At 39.4% G+C, this 17,382-nt stretch overlaps 1 protein-coding gene across 1 annotated transcript in view; it reads left to right on the top strand.

Moving 5' to 3' along the window:
* The window catches only part of OPRM1 (opioid receptor mu 1), a 159,497-nt gene extending 144,419 nt beyond the window's left edge, over nt 1-15,078 (top strand). Inside the window, exon 4 of the mRNA XM_060167263.1 lies at nt 15,040-15,078. Within this exon, the coding sequence (XP_060023246.1) occupies nt 15,040-15,078 (39 nt within the window). The remainder of the gene's footprint in view (nt 1-15,039) is intronic.
* The last annotated feature ends 2,304 nt before the right edge of the window (nt 15,079-17,382 follow it).

Raw genomic sequence — 17,382 nt, 5'->3', positions numbered from 1 at the left:
GTGCTCTGTGGTGACCTAAATGGGAAGGAAATCCAAAAAAGAGGGGATGTGTATACATATGGATGGTTTTCTTTGTTGTAGAGCAGAAACTGACATGGCAGCGTAAAGCAACTATACTCCAATTTAAAAAAAAAACAAACATCCATTTTAAAGATCTTTTCACTCACCTGAAATTATGAGGGAAGTATCAGAATTCAAAAAGTCCTCAATAATTCCTAAGTTCAGGTTTTCAAGTGGTACCTAAAATGTCCCATTTACCCCTTTCACCCATGTGGTCATCTTCAAGTAAACGGCTCACTTACAGCTGCTGAAACATCTTTTGCCCTGTGTGGATCTGTCATCATTTCACTTTCTCATATTCCTTTCCCATACAAACTCTAGAAACACAGGTTGGCAAAGAGTTTGTCAGTTTTACTTAATTGGTTTGAATTGTCTTCACTGAAGAAACTTTTCTGAATATTGGAATTTTGTTCGGGATACACACAGAAGCTGGTTGTTAGCCGAAACAATGAATATGGATATCAAACACATTAGAAGCCCATAATTCATAAAGCATCTCATTTTGTAGAACTCTCAGAATATATTAGGTGTTCGAAATGCTTTGATTAATTGATTTATATAATTAGTTGATAATTAAGTAATGTAATAAGCAATTTTCTCAAAAAAGGACTGGTGCCTACCCTGTGCCTACTGGTTCCAGGCTCTAAGGACACAGTTTAAACCTGAGAGGGAAAGAATACGCCCTCAGGTGTTTCCATTATAACGGGAAAAGAAAACAAGAATATAATAAGCTCTGATTGCACTACAAATTCCTACAGATTCTTTTTATTTAATCTACTTTTTTAATTATTAATTTTATTTAGTTTTTGGCTGCATTGGGTCTTAGTTGTTGTGCGCCAGCCTTCTCTAGTTGTGGCGAGCGGGGGCCGCTCTTCGTTGCGGTGCGCTGGCTTCTCATTGTGGTGGTTTCTCTTGTTGCAGAGCATGTGCTCTAGGCACGTGGGCTTCAGTAGTTGTGGCTCAAGGGCTTAGTTGCTCCATGGCATGTGGGATCTTCCCGGAGCAGGGTTCAAACCCGTGTCCCCTGTGTTGGCAGGCGAATTCTTAATCACTGCACCACCAGGGAAGTCCCAGATTTTTTTTTCAACCTATGCTAAACTTGCTGAGACACTTTTCCCAAAATCTATGCTGATAGGTGATTAATAATGAAAATTAAGAAAACTTAAATGTCTCTTTCAAAGGGAGAATTAACCCATTTCTTATTTTTCTTATGCTGAAAAAAAAAAAGGTGCTCTATATTTACTGAAACTTTTAGAACAGTTGTCTCATGAAAAGAGAAATTCTGGCTTTCAAGTAACATTTTCTGCAGAGGTATATTCAGTTTAATCTAAAAACTGATTAGGTTTTTTCTATAGAGATTCTCATAAAACCGATTCCAAGAAAAATCCCTTCCAAATCTAAGATCCTCCAAAATTCGCATGACCTGCATATACAGCTAAATACTAAAAACATCTGATATCGTCCCGGTTACTTGAATCTGCAGACACGTGGAATCATTCAGATGGTGAGGAGAAAAGACAATCACATTAGGGCAGGCAGGTTGGATTCTCAAAGAACTGAAAAGTCTGCATAATATGTATTAAACTACATAGTAACCCACAAACCTCACCAGTTTACCAAAAGTTTTTTATGAAATAAAGAGTTGGTGATTCACCTTTTCTATAAGAGACCCAGGGCTCCCTTGAACCACCGATGCAATAGCACAAATGGCATCAATAAATGGTTACTTCACTACTAAAGAACATGGCTTTCTAGTAATTTTATCCAAAGAAAGAGTGTACAAAGCTAAAATAGACCAGAAAAGTCAATGACATTGAATCTAAATGGAACTCCACATTTTTAGCCACGAACTTGTCCTTCCTCAATTTTCGTATTATTTTCCCAGTCTCCCCGGGCTCCAAAACTTGGAGTCATTCTTATTTTAGCTTCAAATGTTTTGTGTCCTATATCAAGTGCTCAACATACCTCGCCCTTTCATATTGCGTAGTGTGTCCCAAATTTTCAGTTTCCCCTCTACTCTAGGAGTTCACGTCTCAGTACTTCCATTCTGTCACCATCTCTTAACTGACCCTCTGAAAACTCCTTTATTCTCTAATACATCCCCTTTATTACTACTTGGTTAGTATTTTCACATTCCAATTTCATGAGATCAACTTCAGACTCAAGAATCTGCAGTGGCTCCCTACTGCCTACTGGATCAAATCCACATTCCTGCCCTGTGCATTTGAGACCCCATTTACCAGCCCTGGCTCACCTCTAAATGGAGAAGCCGTGCAGCCCAGGAAATAGCCTGGCTTTGGTGTTGGTGGATCTTGTTTTTAATCCCAGCCCTGCCATATACTCTTTATGCAACTTTGAGCAAATTACTTAAATTCCCTGAGCTTCATTAAACTCCCTTGAAAAATGGGAATAATACAATCTATCTTGCCAGGTTATTATGAGAATTCAATATAATACCTAAAACAATGGGTTGGCACAGCTCATATATATTTTCATTCCTTTGTTCACATTAGTCCCCAGACAGGAATGCCCACATACTACCCTCTATCCTTAAAACAAACCAAAAAAAAAAAACCTGCCTTCCAAGGCTGATCTTAAGAGAATCTTCTCCATGAAGACTTTCTACATCCACTGCAACCCACGGGAATAATGTTTTTTGATTGGTGAAAATTATGTTTATCTAGTAAAGAAGGCTGGCCTCTTTGACCAAGGAAATGATGCAGCTTTGGAAAATGATAAGAAAAGAAAAAACACACCTTCCTAGGTAGAAAGGAGAAAGAATCTTCCAGGAATAAAAGTTGCTTGGCAGAACTCTCTCACATTCGACCCAAAATATTTTCCTTACCCCTGGAATTTCCAGAATTCATCTGTATTGCTCAATCTCAGAGCCATATTTTTCACCAACTTTTCTTTGATCATGTCACTTACATAGGTCTTTTCCTCTCCACCAGTCTTATAAGTTCTTAAGAGAGAATTGCAGTCTCTCATTTATTTTTAATTCTACGTTTACAACAGTTAGCCCAAATTATTTTTAAGTCCTCGATAAATACTGGTGGAAGGATATGTAGGTGGGTGGGTAGGTGGATGAACGGATGGATGGATGATAAACTTTTCATGTTGCGCTCACTTAAGAAGAGACTTCTAATATCTGTTATCTGTAACTAATATTAAACTGTGCTTTGTAATTAAAGCCTAAATTGTTCAGGCAATGCCTCCAAGCTGTATACCAGCATAATGCATTTGTTCCCTTGATGTATTTTGATCGCTCACATGTGCTCTTGGATAAAGTAAGAAAATACACCACTAAGATGAGTAAATGCTCCTTGAGTAGAAATATTTAAGAACCTCACTGATTTTAAGTGGGTTGTATAACATAATAATATATATAATATTTACTATATGATTGGTCTTGGGTATAAATAAAATCCACAATATATTTCCCAAGGAACTACGCTAAATTTTAATTAAGAATTCTTAGAAAAGAAAAATAAGAAGTTATAGCAAAAGAAGGAAATCTAAAAACTGAAAGATATAAGATAGTTTTAACAAATAAGTAATCACATCTTAAGGACCTATACTGTCACTATTTCGTAGCAACATGCCTGAAGGAAAACAATAATTCAGAACTTTGCTTCTCCTTCTCCAGAGAGAAGATATTGATCCCAAACATCAGTCTCCAGCTATGCCTGAAATCCAGGCGAAATGCTAGAGTGGAGGGAATTCCCTGGGAAACCTTTCTCTCTTTCAACGTTTCTGCCCCCAGCCTGGTGATCTGGATGAATGAACCCTTGTCTTCAGCCAGAGGCCATGGCTAGAAAGAATCTAATAAAATAAACTCTGATAAGATGTTAGCAAAATGGGAACTGCTGTGTGGGACCTATTTGGGACCGTGGAGCCCTTCTAGCAAATCTCAAATTGGACCTTTTCCTGTATTTTTAAGAATAGACGTGACTATACGTGACTATTTTTAAAAGAGACCATAGTTTTGCTGGAAAATTATTTTCCAGCAAAAGCAGTCCTGGGGCATTCTCTGGCACTGAGACAAAGCGGCTGTCTGCAATCCAAGAAGAGAGCCCTCACTAGGAATCAACCATGATGGCACCCTAACCTTGGGACTTCCAAGCCTTCAGAACTGTGAGGGGGAAAAAAACTGTTATTTAATCCACCCAGTTTACGGTAGATTCTCCTGGCATTCAGATCTTAAAAGGGAGAAGGGGGCTTCCCTGGTGGCACAGTGGTTGGGAGTCCGCCTGCCGATGCAGGGGGCGCGGGTTCGTGCCCCGGTCCGGGAGGATCCCACGTGCCGCGGAGCGGCTGGGCCCATGAGCCATGGCTGCTGGGCCTGCGCGTCTGGAGCCTGTGCTCTGCAACGGGAGAGGCCACAACAGTGAGAGGCCCGCGTACCGCAAAAAAAAAAAAAAAAAAAAAAGGGAGAAGGTCTTGAGCTTCTGTAAGACTCACTGGTTATAACTGTCTCTTGCTGGAAAAGATCTTTCACTAGAGAACTGGAAGTATCATCTTCACCTGCTTAATGGGAACAATCCCCAACCCATTTGTTTCCTGAATGTAAAAAACAACAACAAAATAAGATACGTTCACTCTAACAAGAATTTAGCAAATCATACCAAGGATTGTGCTGTGTGATACGAGGGATCGAAGAAGGAAGACAGTAAGTAGTCCACATAATTTTAAAACAGATTTTTTTTCCCCTCCATATAATTTGAAAGCTCCTTCATTCGACTCTGAGAAAGACAGGGGAGATTGGTTCAAGATGGTGGAGTAGAAGGACGTGCTCTCACTCCCTTTGCAGGAACACGAGAATCACAACTAACTGCTGAACAATCATCGACGGGAAGACACTGGAACTCACCAAAAAGATACTCACATCCAAAGACAAAGGAGAAGCCACAATGAGATGGTAGGAGGGGCACAATCACAATGAAGTCAAGTCCCATAACTGCTGGGTGGGTGACTCACAAACTGGAGAACACTTATACCACAGAGGTCCACCCACTGGGGTGAAGGTTCTGAGCCCCATGTCAGGCTTTCCAATCTGGGGGTCTGGGAACGGGAGGAGGAATTCCTAGAGAATCAGACTTTGAAGGCTAGTGGGATTTGATTGCAGGACTTCGACAGGACTGTGGGAAGCAGAGACTCCATTCTTGGAAGGCACACACAAAGTAGTGTGCTCATCAGGACCCAGGGGAAGGAGCAGTGACCCCAAGGGAGACTGAACCAGACCTGCCTGCTGGTGCTGGAGGGTCTCCTGCAGAGGCAGAGGGTGGATGTGTGTTACTGTGAGGACAAGGACACTGGCAGCAGAAGTTCCAGGAAGTACTCCATGGCATGACCCCTCCCAGACTCTGCCATTAGCCCCACCAAAGAGCCTGGGTAGGCTCCAGTGTTGCGACGCCTCAGGCCAAACAACCAACAGGGAGGGAACCCAGCCCCACCCATCAGCAGACAAGTGGATTAAAGTTTTACTGAGCTCTGCCCACCAGAGCAATAGCCAGCTCTACCCACCACCAGTCCCTCCCATCAGGAAGCTTGCACAAGCCTCTTAGATAGACTCATCCACCAGAGGGCAGACAGCAGAAGCAAGAAGAACTACAATCCTGCAGCCTGTGGAACAAAAACCACAAGATGAAAAGGCAGAGGGCTATGTACCAGATGAAGGAATAAGATAAAACCACAGAAAAACAACTAAATGAAGTGGAGATAGGCAACCTTCCAGAAAAATAATTCAGAATAATGATAGTGAAGATGATCCAGGACCTCAGAAAAAAAATGGAGGCAAAGATTGAGAAGTTGCAAGAAATGTTTAACAAAGATCTAGAAGAATTAAAGAACAAACAAACAGAGATGAACAACACAATAACTGAAATGAAAAATACACTAGAAGGAATCAATAGCAGAATAACTGAGGGAGAAGAATGGATACGTGACCTGGAAGACACGCTGGTGGAATTCACTGCTGCGGAACAGAATAAAGAAAAAAGAATGAAAGGAAATGAAGACAGCCTAAGAGACTTCTGGGAAAACATTAAACGCAACAACATTCACATTACAGGGGTCCCAGAAGGAGAAGAGAAAAAGAAAGGGTCTGAGAAAAAATTTGAAGAGATTATAGTTGAAAACTTCTCTAACATTGGAAAGAAAACAGCCATCCAAGTCCAGGAAGCACAGCGAGTGCCATACAGGATAAACCCAAGGAGAAACATGCTGAGACACATAGTAATCAAATTAGCAAAAATTAAAGAAAAATTATTGAAAGCAGGAAGGGAAAAACGACAAAAAACATACAAGGGAACTCCCATAACAGCTGATTTCTCAGCAGAAACTCTACAAGCCAGAAGGGAGTGGCACGATATACTTAAAGTGATCAAAGGGAAGAACCGACAACCAAGATTACTCTACTTGCAAGGATCTCATTCAGATTCGATGGAGAAATCAAAAGCTTTACAGACAAGCGAAGCTAAGAGAATTCAGCAACACCAAACCAGCTCTACAACAAATGCTAAAGGAACTTCTCTAAGTGGGAAACACAAGAGGAGACAAGGACCTACGAAAACAAACCCAAAACAGTTAAGAAAATGGTCATAGGAACATACGTATCGATAATTACCTTAAATGTGAATGCATTAAATGCTCCAACCAAAAGACACAGGCTTGTTGAATGGATACAAAAACAAGATCTATATATACGCTATCTAAAAGACACCCACTTCAGACCTAGGGACACATTCAGACTGAAAGTGAGTGGATGGAAAAAGATATTCCATGCAAATGGAAATCAAAAGTAAGCTGCAGTAGCAATACTCATATCAGATAAAATAGATTTTAAAATAAAGAATGTTACAGTAGATAAGGAAGGACACTACATAATGTCAAGGGATCAACTGAAGAAGAAGATATCACAATTATAAATATATATGCACCCAACATAGGAGCACTTCAATACATAAGGCAAGTGCTAACAGCTATAAAAGAGGAAATGGACAGTAACACAATAATAGTGGGGGACCTTAACACCTCACTTACACCAATGGACAGATCATCCAAACAGAAAATTAACGAGGAAAACCAAGCTTTAAATGACACAATAGACCAGATACATTTAATTGATACTTACAGGACATTCCATCCAAAAACACCAGATTACACTTTTTTTCTCAAATGCACACAGAACATTCTCCAGGATAGATCACAAATCTTGATCACAACATTGTGATCTATCTTGGGTCACAAATCAAGCCTCAGTAAATTTAAGAAAATAGAAATCATATCAAGCATCTTTTCTGACCACAATGCTGTGAGATCAGAAATCAATTACAGGGAAAAAAAAGTACAAAACACATGGAGGCTAAACAATACGTTACTAAATAACCAAGAGATCACTGAAGAAATCAAAGAGGAAATAAAAAAATACCTGGAGACAAATGACAATGAAAACATGACAATCCAAAACCTATGGGATGCAGCGAAAGCAGTTCTAAGAGGGAAGTTTATAGCTATACAAGCCTACCTCAAGAAACAAGAAAAATCTCAAATAAACAATCTAACCTTACACCAGAAGGAGCTAGAGAAAGAAGAACAAACAAAACCCAAAGTTAGCAGAAGGAAAGAAATCATAAAGATCACAGCAGAAATAAATGAAACAGAAACAAAGAAAACAATAGCAAAGATAAAAGTAAAAGCTGGTTCTTTGAGAAGATAAACAAAACTGATAAACCATTAGTCAGACTCATCAAGAAAAAGAGGGAGAGGACTCAAATCAATAAAATTAGAAATGGAAAAGAAGTTACAACAGACACTGCAGAAATACAAAGCATCCTAAGAGACTACTACAAGCAACTCTATGCCAATAAAATGGACAACCTGGAAGAAATGGACAAATTCTTTTTTTTTTTTTTTTTGGGGGTGGGTGGGGTATGTGGGCCTCTCGCTGTTGTGGCATCTCCCATTGCAGAGCACAGGCTCTGGATGCGCAGGCTCAGCAGCCATGGCTCACGGGCCCAGCAGCTCCACGGTGTGTGGGATCTTCCCACACCGGGGCACGAACCCGTGTCCCCTGCATCGGCAGGCAGACTCTCAACCACTGCGCCACCAGGGAAGCCCAGAAATGGACAAATTCTTAGAAAGGTATAACCTTCCAAGACTGAACCAGGAAGAAATAGAAAATACGAACAGATCAATCACAAGTAATGAAATTGAAACTGTGATTAAAAATCTTCCAACAAACAAAAGTCCAGGACAGACGGCTTCACAGGTGAATTCAATCAAACATTTAGAGAAGAGCTAACACCCATCCTTCTCAAACTCTTCCAAAAACTTGCAGAGGAAGGAATACTCCCAAACTCATTCTATGAGGCCACCATCACCCTGACACCAAGACCAGACAAAGATACTACAAAAAAAGACCCAATATCACTGATGAATATAGATGCAAAAATCCTCAACAAAACGTTAGCAAACAGAATCCAACAACACATTAAAAGGATCATACACCATGATCAAGTGGGATTTATCCCAGGAATGCAAGGATTCTTCAATATATGCAAATCAATCAATGTGATACACCATATTAACAAACTGAAGGAGAAAAACCATATGATCATCTCAATAGATGCAGAAAAAGCTTTTGACAAAATTCAACACCCATTTATGATCAAACTCTCCAGAAAGTGGGCATAGAGGGAACCTACCTCAACATAATAAAGGCCATATACAACAAACCCACAGCAAACATCGTTCTCAATGGTGAAAAACTGAAAGCATTTCCACTAAGATCAGTAACAAGGCAAGGATGTCCACTCTCACCACTCTTATTCAACATAGTTTGGGAAGTCCTAGCCACAGCAATCAGAGAAGAAAAAGAAATAAAAGGAATACAAATTGGAAAAGAAGTAAAACTGTCACTGTTTGCAGATGACATGATACTATACATACAGAATCCTAAAGATGCCACCAGAAAACTACTAGAGCTAATCAATGAATTTGGTAAAGTAGCAGGATACAAAATTAATGCACAGAAATCTCTTGCATTCCTATATACTAATGATGAAAAATCTGAAAGAGAAATTAAGGAAACACTCCCATTTACCATTGCAACAAAAAGAATAAAATACCTAGGAATAAACCTACTTAGGGAGCCATAGACCTGTATGCAGAAAGCTATAAGATACTGTTGAAAGAAGTTAAAAATGATACCAACAGATGGAGAGATATACCATGTTCTTGGATTGGAAGAATCAATATTGTGAAAATGACTATACTGCCCAAAGCAATTTACAGATTCAATGTAATCTCTATCAAATTACCAATGGAATTTTTTACAGAACTAGAACAAAAAAATCTTAAAATTTGTATGGAGACACAAAAGACCCTGAATAGCCAAAGCAGTCTTGAGGGAAAGAAACAGAGCCGGAGGAATCAGACTCCCTGACATCAGACTATACTACAAAGCTACAGTAATCAAGACAATATGGTACTGGCACAAAAACAGAAATGTAGATCAATGGAACAGGATAGAAAGCCCAGAGATAAACCCATGCACCTATGGTCAACTAATCTATGACAAAGTAGGCAATGATATGCAACGGAGAAAAGACAGTCTCTTCAATAAGTGGTGCTGGGGAAACTGGACAGCTACATGTAAAAGAATGAAATTAGAACACTCCTTAACACCATATATAAAAATAAACTCAAAATGGATTAGAGGGGCTTCCCTGGTGGCGCAGTGGTTGGGAGTCCGCCTGTCAATGCAGGGGACGCGGGTTCGTGCCCCGGTCCTGGAGGATCCTACATGCGGCGGAGCGGCTGGGCCCGTGAGTCATGGCCGCTGAGCCTGCGCGTCCAGAGCCTGTGCTCCGCAAAGGCCACAACAGTGAGAGGCCCGCGTACCGCAAAGAAAAAAAAATGGATTAGAGAACTAAATGTAAGACTGGACACTATAAAACTCTTAGAGGAAAACATAGGAAGAACACTCTGACATAAATCACAGCAAGATCTTTTTTGATCCACCTCCTAGAGTAATGGAAATAGAAACAAAAATAAACAAATGGGACCTAATGAAACTTAAAAGCTTTTGCAAAGCAATGGAAACTACAAACAAGACGAAAAGACAAACTCAGAATGGGAAAAAATATTTGCAAATGAATCAATGGATAAAGGATTAATCTCCAAAATATATAAACAGCTCATGCAGCTCAATATTAAAAAAACAAACAATCCAGTCCAAAAATGGGCAGAAGACCTAAATAGACATTTCTCCAAAGAAGACATACAGATGGCCAAGAAGCACATGAAAATCTGCTCAACATCACTAATTATCAGAGAAGTGCAAATCAAAACTACAGTGAGGTATCACCTCACACCAGTTAGAATGGGCATCATCAGAAAATCTACAAACAACAAATGCTGGAGAAGGTGTGGAGAAAACGGAACCCTCTTGCACTGTTTTTGGGAATGTAAATTGATACAGCCACTATCAACAGTAGGGAGGTTCCTAAAAAAACTAAAAATAGAACTACCATATGACCCAGCAATCCCACTACTGGGCACATACCCTGAGAAAACCATAATTCAAAAAGACACATGCACCCCAATGTTCACTGCTGCGCTATTTACAATAGCCAGGTCATGGAAGCAACCTAAATGCCCAACGACAGACGAATGGGTAAAGAAGATGTGGTATATATATACAATGGAATATTACTCAGCCAAAAAAAGGAACGAAATTGGGTCATTAGTAGAGACGTGGATGAATCTAGAGACTGTCATACAGAGTGAAATAAGTCAGAAAGAGAAAAACAAATATCGTATATTAACACGTATATGTGGAACCTAGAAAAATGGTACAGATGAACCGGTTTGCAGGGCAGAAATAGAAACACAGATGGGGAGAACAAACGTATGGACACCAAGGGGGGAAAGTGGAGGGGTGGGGGTGGTAGTGTGATGAACTGGGAGATTGGGATTGACATGTATACACTGATGTGTATAAAATGGATGACTAATAAGAACCTGCTGTATAAAAATAAAGAAAATAAAATTTTTTAAAAAAAGCAGTCCTTATTCACCATCCCATTTCTCAAAATTCCCATGGGTAAGGTAAATGCTGATGATTCCTAAATCTGATTTATTTATGAAATCAATAAATATTACTTGAGTACCTAGGTAGTATCAGACACTACCTAAGGCACTAAAGATATACTACGGTCTTTCTCTACAGAGATTATTATCAATTATGGAAAACAGCAAGTCTAACAACATGTACGAAAGAGGAAGATAAGTGTAATAAGTAGAGGTTGCTACGGGAGAAGAAGAGGCAGCCTAATTTGGGTCAGAGGAAAGGTAAGAACACCTCGAGGATGCGCTATTTAAACTAAAATTTGACTTATGAGGAGGAATAAGCTTGATGGAATTGGGTTGGGAGAAAGACTGTACAGCATGAAGGCAAAGAGTTTGCTGAGCTGAAAAACAGCATATGCAAAGGCTTAAAGAGACAGCCGGCATATAGGACATTAATAAGGAATTAAAAGCAGTTGTGTAGTTGAAGCTTGGGTGGAGGTGGGGAAGCTGGGGAAGTAAGACAGGTACAGGTCAGGAGACGCCCAGGAGCCAGGAAATGAATTGGTACTTTATCTAGAGGCAAAGGAAAACAATTGTGTGGATTTCAATCCAGGATTTTAAACAGCCTGGATTTTTAAGGCTGTTCAACTTGAATACGGTTTTGTAAGACATGGCATAAATTCTTGTGTGCTGCATCACATTCTATGCACATAATCTGGGGTGTGAAAAATGGTAGATGAGTGTCTGGACTTGACCTTTCTCAAGGAAATCTGCGTAGTACTTTTTAAAGCAGCAAAGAGTGATGGAAGAAGGCAGTACACCATGCGTCAGTTACTAGGTAACAACAATGACAAAACGCTGAGAGAGGTGAGGGTGATGTCTCCTCGGGTTGTGTCAGGGAACAAGAGAGACAAGCAAAGGGATCCCATGAGCTCACTTGTACTTGCACATAAGAACGGCCCCACGTTTCACTTCTAGAGTTGTTCTCTCCAAACCCCATTGAACGCAGACAATAGGGGAGTTGAACCACATCATTTATCCTGGTCCCCGCATGGGGTCAGGTTGGCATATGACAACAACCGGGGGCTGAAGAGTCAAAGGAGCTAAAGAGGAGCTATTGTAGCCCCTCCCCTTAGGACTTGGGTCACTTGAAGAATGTACACAAGTTCTATGAGTCTCAGCCTTCCCAACTTTCTAAACGTGGTGACAATTGCTACCTTGGAGGGTATTTTGGAGAAGTTAAAAAGAGTGTGTATGAAAGGTACCTCGACTCTCCCTTGACATATGGTAGGCATTCGATAAGAGGTGGCTCTGGCTGTGATGCTATCAGCTCCATTACCATATGAGAAAGCATAGGGAACAGGGAAGGTAGAAGAAACAGAAGTTTGTTCGTAAGACATTGGTGCCTTGGGAGCTACTCCGTTGAATCTGAATTCCTTGAGTGGCAGAAAGTAAATAAATATTCTCAGCCTGAGGGTACGTGTTCGGCAATTATTTCACAGTTGATATTCACACAGATAGCAGGACTATGACCGTTAATTAAGTATTCACTGAGTAGCCTTTTTTCCCCAAAACAAACATATAATTAAGATGTCAGGGTGTGCGCGCGCGCACGTGTGTGTGTGTGTGTGTATGTGTGTGTGTGTGTGTGTGTGTGTGTGTGTGTGTGTGTAGAGATTATTCCTCTGTAACACAGAGTCATAGAATTAGGAAGTTGAAAGGGTCCTTCTGTTATATACCACAAGTTTAATAGAGTAATTCTGTGGCCAAATAACAGTCAATTTATTCTCCATTCAATGTTGCTAATCTAATTCTATTCGAGTACGTGAGATTCCTAATGCCTAAAATAGGTAATTCATTGCTCTTCTAAGAGAAACTTAGGCCAAATGAACTTATGAAGCAAAATAAGCCAAATCTGTAAGTATGTGTGGTTCCGAGGGGGCTCGATCCTATGAAGACAGGAGCAGTACCAGAACATACGTGCAGAATAATGTGACTGAATGAGAAAATTAATGCCATGCTTATATCTGAGTTTTGTTACTTCCCACAGATGTGTCATGCTCCATCAGCACCCAATCCTTCCAACAGCCTCGGAAAATTCCTAGAGAGCTATTAAAAGGTAAATCAGTAAGCCCTCTCATTTCATAGAAGATGCAAACTATCACTTGCACAACTAACCAAAAGCAAGAGCCTAAAATATTATAAACGAGAGGGAGAAAGTTATATTAACCATAATTAATTAACCTTCATTAAGAAGGAAGCTGTATTTGTTCAGGAAAAATCCCTTAGGATAGAAGGTGAGGCCCCAGCTCCAGTTTGCCTTAATTTGGGTAAAATTATCCCATGCTAGACAAGATGGTAAATGTATCCAGGAGGGGAGAAGAAAAGAGAGAAAAAGAAGATAGTGGAAGACTGCATACTCTGCAAGGTGCTTCTTTCTTGTGAAGCTCCCAAATATTTGATAAAATTGTTAAAACTCGCCAAAAGCTCAAAAATATATATTTTTATAAAACTCAGTGAAGAATTTTGTACCATGTTTTGGGTGAAACCAAATCTGTAAGCTTGGGAACAGGGGACAGGGGAGGGGGAGTACAGAGAAAAGCACAGGGGAGGATGCTTATTCCAGGGCACTGGAATTGGATTTGGGTCCAGTTTAATCAAATCCTTACAGGACAGGTGCCTTGGGTTATGTGGGTGCACAACTTTTTGATTAGTGGCCAGTGAATGTAAATTTATCGACTAAAAATTTCACCCACAAACTACACGGGGCACTTATTTTACATTTATAAAGTTATTTGTCCTAAAGCTCTGTTGCTTGAGAGATGGGCATACACAAGTCATTTTAAAATAATGGTATCACGTAAAAAGAATTTTTCTGGCTTGTGGTCAATTTTTAAATGATTTTCCCTTAATGGATTAAAGGACATCCATTGCTGACCTTCACTCTACCACAAAGGGAAACTCAGGCTCTCCTGAGATCAGCAAATGGCTACTCGGTGTTCATGGAGAGAGTTCCTTTGTGAAAGGTCTCTACTCAGTATTCGACAAATATCGTTGTTTTCAGAATGTTTCAAGCCAGGAAAGATCAGTACACATTTTAACAGTAACTTTATTTGCAGCCCTTTCCAACAGAAAACTCGCCTGCAAAGCAGACCACAAAAGTGAAGTGCCTACTACAGGATAAATGAGGCAGGTTTCTTATCAAGTGCTGTCCAAGCATCATTAGTTTAATGCCTTCACTGTACATGCCAAAGAACGAGAGATGACAGTCACCAACATAATGCCAGCACACAGGTTAGCGATTCCAAAACCAACCCACCTAATAGAGAAGGTCAGAGGAAAAAAAGATAATAAAGGAGGAGAAAAGAAAATAGCTTCCTGTGGACTGAATCAATTTACACCCCAATAGGTCTTAAAGTTGAGTCCCTTTTTTTTTTAGTAGAGATCTTAACAATGTCAAGTTCCCATATCAAGTGCTGTCCAAGGAAATCCTGAAATGATTAGCATCGACCATGGAAGAGTAACATTAATAGGCCCTGAAATCCTCCTTCAATAAGGATATATATTTGGATGCCCCTCTTCAACCAAAGATTAGTCAAGCAGGATGGTTTTCTCCTCCATCAAGTATAATAGAATAACCTACATACCTACAGAAACAGTTTCTAGAACTTATTTGTTTCTTTGCCCTGTTCCAAGTCCCAGAAATAAAAATGATCTTTCCCATGGGCTTCACCTGCTCCACAATGATCTTTGACCCACCCTTTGTTAAAGGGTCCTGGGACAGGAGGAAGACAGTGGACTCACCATTTGATTGCTGTACCAGTACAGTGATGATCCCTTCAGGACCACCCAGAACTTTTTCCATTTGTTGCCTAGGAAAGTTCCTTTTTCCTTTTTCTTACATAGCCACCCTTGGCAGTCAGCGTGCCCCAGGTCTTTACATGATATCCTCCTCCGACTCATGGTGAAAAAACCTGCAACAATTATGTGAAAAGGTAGGTAACATCGTACCCTGATGTATGTGTTCGCTGTTTACCTCCAGGAAGTTGGATTTTTGTACCAAGATTTATGCAAAGCAAATGCAAAAAGAAAGTAATTTATCGATTTTCTTTTTTAACCATTCATTTTGTGCTTAGAAGGTACAAGATATGATCAAGGAAACAGTGAGACTCACATGCAAGTGTTAGTCTAAGAATATTCTTCAATGGAATAAGCTGAAAACATGAAAATCATGAGTCTGGCAGGCACATCACTGCACAGCTCGTTTCAACAATAATAGCAGTAGTTATGCAAGAGATGCTAAAGGGTTAATGCCCACCTAGAAACACGGCCACTTCCCCGACTCAGTGCCAGTCTTTCTAAGCTCTACTGACATACCACGGGGGATTAACCCAAACGAACAGCATGCCGTCATTTCTTAAAATCGATCCAAAAGAACCCCAAATTAATCTGCCATCCACCTTCTGATACTAGCATTAAGACAGACAAAAATCAGATCCTAAAGAAGGCATCCAGGAGAAAAGGACTCTCACACACACACAAACGGGATAAAGAAACAAAAGATCTAATTACCTTTAGTTTTCCTTCTCTGCTTCTGACGCAAGGGAACCTGCTGGAAATGCAGGAAGGAAAGAAAAGAGGAAATTTCTGATTGTGTTGTAACATTTGTAACGAGAGAAAGAGGGAGGAGGTGGCAGTATGTACGAGCAGGATGGAAGCTAAAAAAAAAAACTCTCCAAGCAGAGCTAAAGGGGAGCTACTAGCTGAGGCACAAAATGTGCTAATTAGAATCAATAGACATGGAGCTGCACCTGAAAAAAATACGTAACAGCATTTATCACTAATGTTTCCTGTTTCCACCCACAGGCATCTTTCCCACTACCGCTTTAGTTATGACAGGACACCGTTCACTCAATTTCTTAAAAATAATAAAAATATTTCCCTTTTTATTTTTTGTGAGAGAAGACAAAATTATGTTGTGCTTCATTTTGTGCCATTTCTAAATAACAGCAATTATTTAAATAAACCTGCAAGATAACCATTGCAATGTCACAATACTACAGGTTCACATCAGATTGTTAAATTCATGGTCCTGCTAATACCATGGGGTTGCATCTAAGCCACATGAAGTAAACATCCCAGAAAAAAGAAGTTCCACAACCTCTTTTGGTGAGATCTAAGTACCTATCAACCCTCCTTATCAGGAAATTCTTATTTACATCTAGATTTAAATTGCATATTGCCTTAAGTATCTCTGAATGTTTCTCGTATGTTTTATGGAAGATAAATTAATTGCCAATTTCTATTTGATACTAGCTCTTCAAATATTCAAATCAGACAAAAGACAATCTGAAATATGTTTTTCACAATACATTTTAAACAATTCATGTAAAATCATCAGACTATCAGCAAAAATAGAAAACAAAAAAAAAATGCTTTCAACGGCTGTGTGTGTGTGTGCAGAGAGAGAAACATTTTAGATTAAAGAAGTTTCATTTTTTCCTCCACAATATCTAAACCGAATTTAGTCAAGTTTAATTGACTTAATCTTTTCTGGTAACAAGTGGAGAATTTGAAAAACATTCTACATAATTGAAAAGCAGTTCTAAAAATTGGTATGCAATCTTATTACAAGATTTTATAATGTTATTTTCGATGTACCTGACTAGTATTCTCCATATCTAACTATTGATCTAATAGCTACAATGGTTCTATGATATGTTTGAAGAGGGAATATGACAGAGCGGAAATAAAATGGGATTTTAAAATCCAGAGGCCTGAAATCAACTCATGGTCATCATACGTAGCAGCTGTGTTACTCGGGGAAAAATCCGTTTATTACTCGAAACCAACTTCCTCATTCGTAAAATCAAGATATTTATAATAATTCCAATCCTGTAGGTCTCAAAAATATTTAACAAGATTGTACCTGAAAATGCACTAAAAACTAAAAATACTTTATGTGACTATGTACTATAATACATGATTATAGATATAAACAAGTACTTCATATCTAATAAACAAAAATTTCCTAGTTTTCAAGATAGGTAGGATTTGTATTTCCTTCAGCAACAATGATGAAGTTAAAGTGCTTAAACTGTATTTCCTGGGAAATCCCATACCGACTTTTTATTTTACAAATGTTAGAAGAAAATTTTATTCCTGAAGAAATTAATCATCCTTGTGAAAAAAGGACATGACAAAGGCAATAATTGCTCTAAATTTTAGTCAAGAGTAGACATGCTAGAG

The sequence above is a fragment of the Lagenorhynchus albirostris genome, chromosome 12 (genome assembly GCF_949774975.1).
Source record: "Lagenorhynchus albirostris chromosome 12, mLagAlb1.1, whole genome shotgun sequence".
NCBI lineage: Eukaryota > Metazoa > Chordata > Mammalia > Artiodactyla > Delphinidae > Lagenorhynchus > Lagenorhynchus albirostris.
This window is presented reverse-complemented; position numbering and strand designations above follow the sequence as displayed.